The sequence below is a fragment of the Bison bison genome, unplaced genomic scaffold, assembly GCF_000754665.1.
Source record: "Bison bison bison isolate TAMUID 2011002044 unplaced genomic scaffold, Bison_UMD1.0 scf7180017858673, whole genome shotgun sequence".
Taxonomy (NCBI): Eukaryota; Metazoa; Chordata; class Mammalia; order Artiodactyla; family Bovidae; genus Bison; species Bison bison.
The window spans coordinates 6934-15156 of record NW_011489245.1 but is presented as its reverse complement, the minus strand read 5'-3'; the positions used below and the strand labels follow the sequence as shown (position 1 = coordinate 15156).

Here is an 8223-nt window from a genome sequence, read left to right as displayed (position 1 = left end):
CTCATGGGGATTGTTCCAAACATGCAGCGAAGGTACAGCCTGGGGTTAAAGGTCTGCTCCGAGTGGACAGCGGCATGCTTAATCCCCATGCTGATGAGGTAAGCCTTTTTCCTAGCTTATTCTCTTCACTCTCCCTCTGGTCCTTGTTCATCTACTTATAGTCAGCTTCCAAGACAAGATTTCTGTGTTGAAAGAGGAAATATGCATCAGGAGAAGGAGAATAAAAAATAGGTCAGTGATAACTCTCATCACATATTCCCATTTATTTGGTTTGATATTCAGTTCAACTGGACAAGTATTTGTTGATAGCTTCTTTGTTCCCATACTTGTATTAGGCTCAGGGAGATAGAGATCCATGATGATAATGCTAATAGCTGACATTTACTTAGCATTTACTATGTGTCAAGGGCAGTTCTAAGCATTTTATTTATATTCATGCATTTGAGCCACACAACCACCCTATGAAATACTACTATTATCATCTTCATTTCATAGATAAGGAGACAGAAGTTAACTCAGTTACCACAACTATGAGCTGGTAGAGCTCAAACCCAGGCGTTCCCACTCCTAAAAGGCAAAGTTCTTGCTCTTCGGAAGTTTAACTGGGGGAGATGAAGTCAACGTAGCGAAAAACAGTGCAGTTTAGGATAGGCCTTTGGAAGAGGCAAGACCTCACTAAATCCCAGATTCTTCAGCTATCACAGATGTAGTGTGAGAAGTAGATGCTACAGTGCGTCTGAAGAGCCAAGTGCATATGGTGTGTCCTCAATAAATTGTGGTTGTAATGGTGACAGTGATGTGGCATTGATGCATTGATGGCTTTGGATCTGAAAGGCCAGTAGAGCTGGGATATCCAGAGAGGGAGAGGAATGGCCTTCCAGGTGAGTTAAGGGAACAGAGGGAAGAAATATGATATTGAGAAGGGGTGCTAAAGAGATACAGTTTTCTTATTTACTTGCTTATGGTCACTGGTCACCTACTGGCTGAGCTAATTGAGGAAGGTAGAGGAGTAAGTGGATGTTGCAGAGTCAGGCAGCATCTCTGAAGCTTTTCAGTGGCCTTTGAACACACTGGACACACCACCTGTTTGACACTGGGACTCTGCTTCATAGCTGGTCCTTATCTTTTCTTCCCTCTCCTTGGGCTCAGGCCCAATGTCGGATGAGTGAGTACGAAAAACTCTAGATGTTCCCAGAGTGAAAGCAACCTGTGGTGCTTACAATCCAGGCTCAGTTACGTCCCAGACCTTAACAGGTATGAGCCTTTGCTAAAGTGCATAGGAAATGTGGCTCCCAGCAGGCTGATGGAACGGACTGGGCTTGGGGGTATTGGAGGTCCCTTAGACTGTCTCCTGTATATTATAGGTAGCATCAATCAGTGATGTATTTGTTGAGCTCCTAGTATGTGCAGAACCATGTGTTAGGAGGTTTTGGTAATTTGAGAAAAGCAAAAAATATGTCCCTGCCCTTGAAGTACTGTGATTTTGTTGTGGAGACCAGAGTGACACACTGGTAGTAATTCGAGGTCAGTACTGCGTAGGAATAACTGAGTGTTCAGTTGTCTGCTTTCTGCAGATGCCGCTACCTGGCTGTTCAGCTGTCTCCTGCCATCCCTGTGTTCGCTGCCATGCTGTTCCTTTTCTCCATGGCTACCCTGCTGAGGACCAGCTTCAGTGATCCTGGAGTCATCCCTCGGGCCCTACCAGATGAAGCAGCTTTCATAGAAATGGAGATAGGTGGGTTTTCTGACCAGCTGGCAAGATGCTGTACAATGAGTGGCTTTGATTGGTAAGGGAGTGGAATCATAGTTATAGTTGCAGATTAATACTCACTTCCAGCCTTTTCCCCCAGGGATCCTGAATCTGAGATTGTTACCACTCAGTAAAGAATGTGAACTTCATTCTTCCCTCTTTTGGGTTGCATTTCAGGAAAGATTTCTTACCAAGGTCCTGCTACACTGTTTCCAAGAGGATGTTTTTTTAATTAAGAAAATAAAAACTTTTGGAGGGTCATCAATTCATTTGATTTTTTTAAATGAAAACTATAAACCTCTTCATAAAAATATTTTTATATGCATCACACATATACAATTTTTTAATATTTATTTTTATTTATTTTATTTGGCTGCACTGGGTCTTAGTTGTGCACATGGGATTTTTGTTGGGGCGTGCAAGATCTTTTTAGTTTTCGGCATGTAGGATCTAGTTCCCTGACCAGGAATTGAACCTGGGCCCCCTGCATTGGGAGCTCAGAGTCTTAACTGCTGGACCACCACGGAAGTCCCTGGATATAATTTCAGGACTTCATAGGTCTTTTGAAGCACTTGCATGGGTTTCTAACTAAGAATTCCTGCTTTAGGGAAACACAGGATGAAAGGGGACACTTATGGTACCAGGAACCATTGAGAATTCTAGGAATGGTAAAGGAAGTAGTTACAAGCTCATCACAGTGCAGTCTGCAGCTCAGGGTGGGGCTCTTTGGGACAGAGATGAAGTGCTGTACTAACCAGGAGCCAGCCAGGGTGCCCTCATGAATTGAAGCAGAACATTCCAGAACTCAAGGAGGGGATATCCTAGGAGCTCACACGGCAAAAGAAGGCTCTGATGCCAGTACTCCGAGAGACTGGGAGCCCACCGGATCCAATAGCAGTCGGTGCCTGCCTAAGTTATTCTCAAGTCTGATACTCAAGCAGCTAGAGTCAGCATCCAAGTCATGTAGAGTAGAAGAAAGGGACCCAGGACTTCTAAGACTAAAGCTGTGCCAGTGGAGCACCGACCCGTGGTTAGCCTTTAGTTTCTTCAGGTGCTTTGTTATTGTTGCTTGTTTTTTGGGATTTTATTAATAATAATATTATTTTATTTAATTAGAAAGATACAAACATGTTAGAGTTCTAATAGGTATTATATTGCATTTATATCTTATTTTTGAGAGAATGTATATTTGTATAAATATTATATGCCTCTCCAAGAGGATAGTATATTTTTCTGTATTTTCAGACTGAATTTTATACCCTTTGATACAATTTTTATCATTTTTAATATAATTTCTGTACTTCTCATCCTGAGTTTATTCCTAATGTTTATATGCGTGCTGCTGTCAAGGAAATGTTTTCTCCCAGTTCTAGTTGGTTTCTTTTTCCCCCCAGTTTTATTGAGATATAATTGACATGTGACATTGTGTAAGTTTAAGATGTACAGTGTTTTGATTTGATATTCTTGCTTTGAAAGCTTCCAGCTTTTGTATTTCTTTTGTTTATTTAACTCTGGTTATCTTGCTTCCTAGTGGATTTCTTTTCAAAAAATTTCAGCCTGTTTAGTTGTGCTAAGGGGACACATGTTTGTGCACATCTGAGCTCAGACTACTTAGGGACGCAGTGAGGGTGGGAGTTGTGGGAAGGAAGCAGAGGTGGGGCTTGTTGCCACAGCTGGAGTTGGGGAAAACCTGGGCTACTTAGCAGCAAGATAGGAAGGGACAGCTGTGAGTGTAGTCTTTGCTCTCTCTGGGTTATTCTTTCATCATCCTCTTTCCATTCACATATGGAGAAACTGAAGGTCAAGGCAGTGCTTTGACGTGATCTTTCCTCTCACAGCAGACGGTTAGCAAGGTTAGCTCTGTTTTGCCAGATTGCTGGGCCCAGGGTAGTCTTGAGCTGTCAGGTTGTTACCTCTGCATTTAGCACGTTTCTCTCAATAGTAGAGTGTATTCTTGAGTTCATACATATGTTTATGTTAACAAGTTTTTGTCAACTTGCATTTGGCCCTGTACTAGGCATGCTGTGGGTGGGGGCTGGGTAGGGGAGAGAAGACGACATGTGGCTCCCTTGCATAGTAGCCCGCCTCATGGGGAGGGTGAGCCATGCACTGTCTCCCAGGTGCCTTCATGCAAAGCACATGCAGAAGAAGGTTAAGGTGACGTGCTGGTACTTATTATCATCCTCTAATGAATAGCTCTCCCCATTCTTTTAAGACTTATGTCACACTGTTATTGTTTGATTTCACAGCATCCACCCCACTCTGCAAAAAAAGGAAAAAAGTTCCATATGGCAGATATTTTTAAAATCAAAGTGAATTGAAAAAAATCTGTTTTTAGAATTATCCTGCACAGCAAGGGTGCAATGAGACAAGCACTCTCACATGCTACAGATGGGCGGGCATTAAATTGATACAATCTGTCTGGGAGGCAGTTTGGCAATAAGTGACATGGGCTTTAAGGGTTCTTACCCTTTGACTCAGTCATTTCACTTCTCTCAGGATTAGCTAAAGGAAATAAATCTGGGATGTACTCAAATAATCGTAGAAGGATTTTTAATGCATCATTTTTTTCTTTTTCCTAGCTATTTTAATGACAGCAACTTAATATATTACTGCCCAGACTTCAACATGTTTTCCTTTTTTTCTTTATGATTTAGCAATAAATTTTAACACATAAACATATTCTTGAGGAAAAGGAGGAGATTGTGATTAGGGTGGAGATCAAAGGGAACAAGCTTTATCTTTAATGTTTTAAGTTTTTGCATACAACATCATTTAAATAGCAAAATTCCAGAGACAGCTTAAATGCCCGATAACATGGATTGGTTAAAATAATTGCAGTACATGCATATGATACAATATAGATAATGATGTTTTCAGAAAAAAACAATTAACAACTGTGGAAAAAAAATGCCTGTTGTATAATGTTAAGTGAAAAATACAAAGTATAAAATTGTATCTATAATATAATCTCAAATTTAAAAAATTATGAATGTTTGTTTATCTGTTGAATAGAGGGAAATACACCAAAATGCATAAATATCCCTGAGTTGAGAGATTGTCAGTGGTTTTTCTTATCTCCTATTCGTATTTTCTGTTTTTTCAAATTTTTTTGCAATAAGCATGTATCACTTATTTTTAAATGATTGTTTTTCTGATTCTAAATATTGCCAGTTTTTTCATGCATATATTTACTTTTGCAAGATAAAATCCTTTATACCTGTTTCTTTTTAGCATACATTTTCATTTTTCAGTATGTTGTGAACATTTTCCTGTATCATTTAAAATGCACGCATCATTTAAAATGGCTACATAATATTTCACCCCATGTGTGTATCATAATTTACTTAACCGATCTCCTACTATGATATTGAGGTTATTTTCAGTCTTTCACTATTAAAAGGGACTTCTGTGACAAATATCCTGCTTTAACATCTTTTGTACATCTCTTTGTAATTTAGTAAGTTCCTAGAAGTTGAATTGCTGGGTCAAAAGTATACACATTTAAAATTTTGGTAGTCACTGCCATATTGCTTACTGGTACCTCCTCCCCATCCTTGCCAACACTGGGTATTTTTCTTTCTAATATTTGTTAATATAGAAAGTGGAAATGGTAACTTTGTGTTAATTTTTTATTTCTTTGGTTATAGGTAAAGTTGGATGTTTTCATTTCATATATTTTTTAGCCATTTTTCTTTCTTCTTATATGAATGTTTTTCTTTGTTATCAGCCAAAAAGCTTGAAGAAACACTTTTTTACGTGTAAACAAAATAATTGAATGGCACTCAGTGGAGTTTTGGAAAGATACCCTTGTGATGTTGAGAGTCTAGTCTGGAGATGATAGTGGGCCTAGGGAACCTTTGATTATTCTCATTGCTCTTGGAGAGGTGGTATTAACTGTCTTTACTGATCTACAGAAGCTACCAATGGTGCGGTGCCCCAAGGCCAGCGACCACCCCCTCGTATCAAGAATTTCCAGATAAACAACCAGATTGTGAAACTGAAATACTGTTATACATGCAAGATCTTCCGGCCTCCCCGGGCCTCTCATTGCAGCATCTGTGACAACTGTGTGGGTGAGTGAAACTAAAGGGGCTTTGCCTGGGGGAAAGGCTGACTTGAAGAGGATCAGAGTGATTTTTCTCAGGAAAAATCAGTGGGGATGGGAAAATAGATTTAGATAGAAAATGAGCTAGATTTAGTTAAGAAACTTCAGATAGGAAACAAGCTTCTGAACAGTTGTAAATCAACTGTACTTCTGTAGATCAGATCATAATTTAAATATCCTCTAGTCTAAAAATTAAAAAAAAAACCTCTTGTAAATGAAGAGATGAACTTTACCTGTTTTTCAAATCTGAATTTTCTTCTGCTGAATCTGTTTCAAGTGGAAGCCACCTTGCAAAGGGGGAGGAGAATCCTAGTCCACTGGAGGGCAGCATCGAGGAAGGAAGGGCTAAATAAGAAGTGGTGTTCCCAAGAAGAAAAAAGTTGCTAGCACTTATTGAATTTCTCATATATATTAGGCACTGTGCTAAGTGCTTTCTCTTTCTCTCATTTAAGACTTATAAAAACACCATAAGATATATATTATTCCCATTGTACAGATGAGGAAACAGGTGAAGCACCTTTGTGTAGGTTCGTATGAAGCTGGAAAGGGTCTAATTCCAAAATCCTCATTTGTTCTTTCTCTGCTTCTGCTTCAAGTGTGGCAGGTGTATGTGTACATAGTACAGGGGTCCGTGCTTCTATTTGCATATATATGTGACTTAGTTGTAATCACTGCCTAGTGTATGCTGAGCCCTGGAAAAGATCAAAAACAGACAGTAAATACGTCTGTTGAAAGGCAGATGTATGCTGTTCCTTATATTATCGATAGGCATTCTTCCAGCATTCTTTGTATATGCCATGGAGTATGCCTGAGTACATTGCTTTCCTCTTATTAGCCAATTCTTTTTAGTTTAAGGGTGGGAAGATGTATCTTACTTTAAATGGTAAAAGCTATATGTAGATAGGATTTTTATAAATTGAAACATTTTAAGTGAACCAGGAAACATGATATTTCAAGAAAGTCTGATGTGACAGTTTTCAGAAAGAATTTCCTCTCCTTATTAATATTCTTAAACATAAAGAACTCATGCAAGTTGATTTTTTAAAGAAGAAGCCCTAATATTTCAGTAGAAATATGGACAGCAGATAAAACAGGAAATGCATTTACTTAGTTAACATGAAAAAAATGTTCATCTCTACTCAACATCAAAGAAAAAAATTAAACCAAGATCTTTTTAAATCTAGAAATTCAGCAAGGAAAACTTGATAATGCTTCATCCTATACTAGTGAGAGTATACATTGGAATGAACTTTTTGGAAGGCAACCTAGTAAGATTCATGCCTTGGAACATGTATACTCTGTGATGCCACTAACTTGCTTTCTAGGGATCTATCCCAAGAAAGTAATTAGGGATATGGTAAAAGATTTAGGTATGCACATATTTACCTCCAGATTATTATAATAATGAAAAATTGGAAAGAACCTTATTGTTCACCAGTAGATAGATGGTCAAATAAATTGTGGGATATTCATGCAGTAGACTTCTGTCTATGGGAAAAGCTCATTCTAGAGAGTGGAATGAAATAAAATAGAAGATAGGCTACATTTATAGTGCAATCTCAGTTACCCATTGAAAAAAATATAAGTATGTATAAAGAATTATGCATGGAAGTACTCCAGAATGCTTATTGTCTATTATCTATAGGTTGTGGTGTTATAAGGGATTTTGTTTCCCTCATTAGAAAAAAAATTTCAAGTTTTCTACAATGAGCATGTACTAGTTGTATTATTAGAAAAAAGTATGATTTTAATATAATAAAAATATATCTGTATAAATATATATTTTCCAATGTTTTTTATATGGTGGGTTTGTTTAAAGTAAGGCTATCTTCATTCCTTTTTCTGAAAAGATATTGCAACCCTTTAACTAGGAGATGCACCATTCTTAACACTTATTTTTTTGACTGGTACACAGCTCATTGTGCTTTAAAAATGATGTATTTTATTCTTTGTGGGTTTTTTTGATTCATTAAAATAATACACATTCATTATAGAAAAGATGGAAAGTACAGGTATAAATAAAACTTAATACCAAGCTCATTCTCCATTTTGTTGTATTTCCTTCTAGTCTTTCTCTTGTTTATAAAATTGGATCGTACATGATAGAGTTTTTAGTCCTGCCTTTGTATATGTACTTAATGTGTATATAACTTAATGTTATATCCTGAGCATTTTTCTACATCTTTAATAAATGTTTTTTTAATATATTATTGTTATTATTTTGACCTCACTGCATGGCCTGTGGGATCTTAGTTCCCCGACTAGGGACCGAACCCACATCCCTGCATTGGAAGGCAGTGTCTTTACCACTGGACTGCCAGGGAAGTCCCAGAATATGTTATTTTAATGACTGCATAATCTATCA

At 37.8% G+C, this 8223-nt stretch overlaps 1 protein-coding gene across 1 annotated transcript in view; it reads left to right on the top strand.

The window, feature by feature from the left end:
• Nucleotides 1-27: 27 nt before the first annotated feature.
• The window catches only part of ZDHHC9 (zinc finger, DHHC-type containing 9), a gene marked incomplete at its 5' end in the record, with an annotated part of 14767 nt that continues 6571 nt past the window's right edge, over nucleotides 28-8223 (top strand). Inside the window, 3 exons of the mRNA XM_010828589.1 lie at nucleotides 28-98; nucleotides 1558-1735; nucleotides 5668-5826. Of these exons, the coding sequence (XP_010826891.1) occupies nucleotides 28-98; nucleotides 1558-1735; nucleotides 5668-5826 (408 nt within the window). The remainder of the gene's footprint in view (nucleotides 99-1557; nucleotides 1736-5667; nucleotides 5827-8223) is intronic.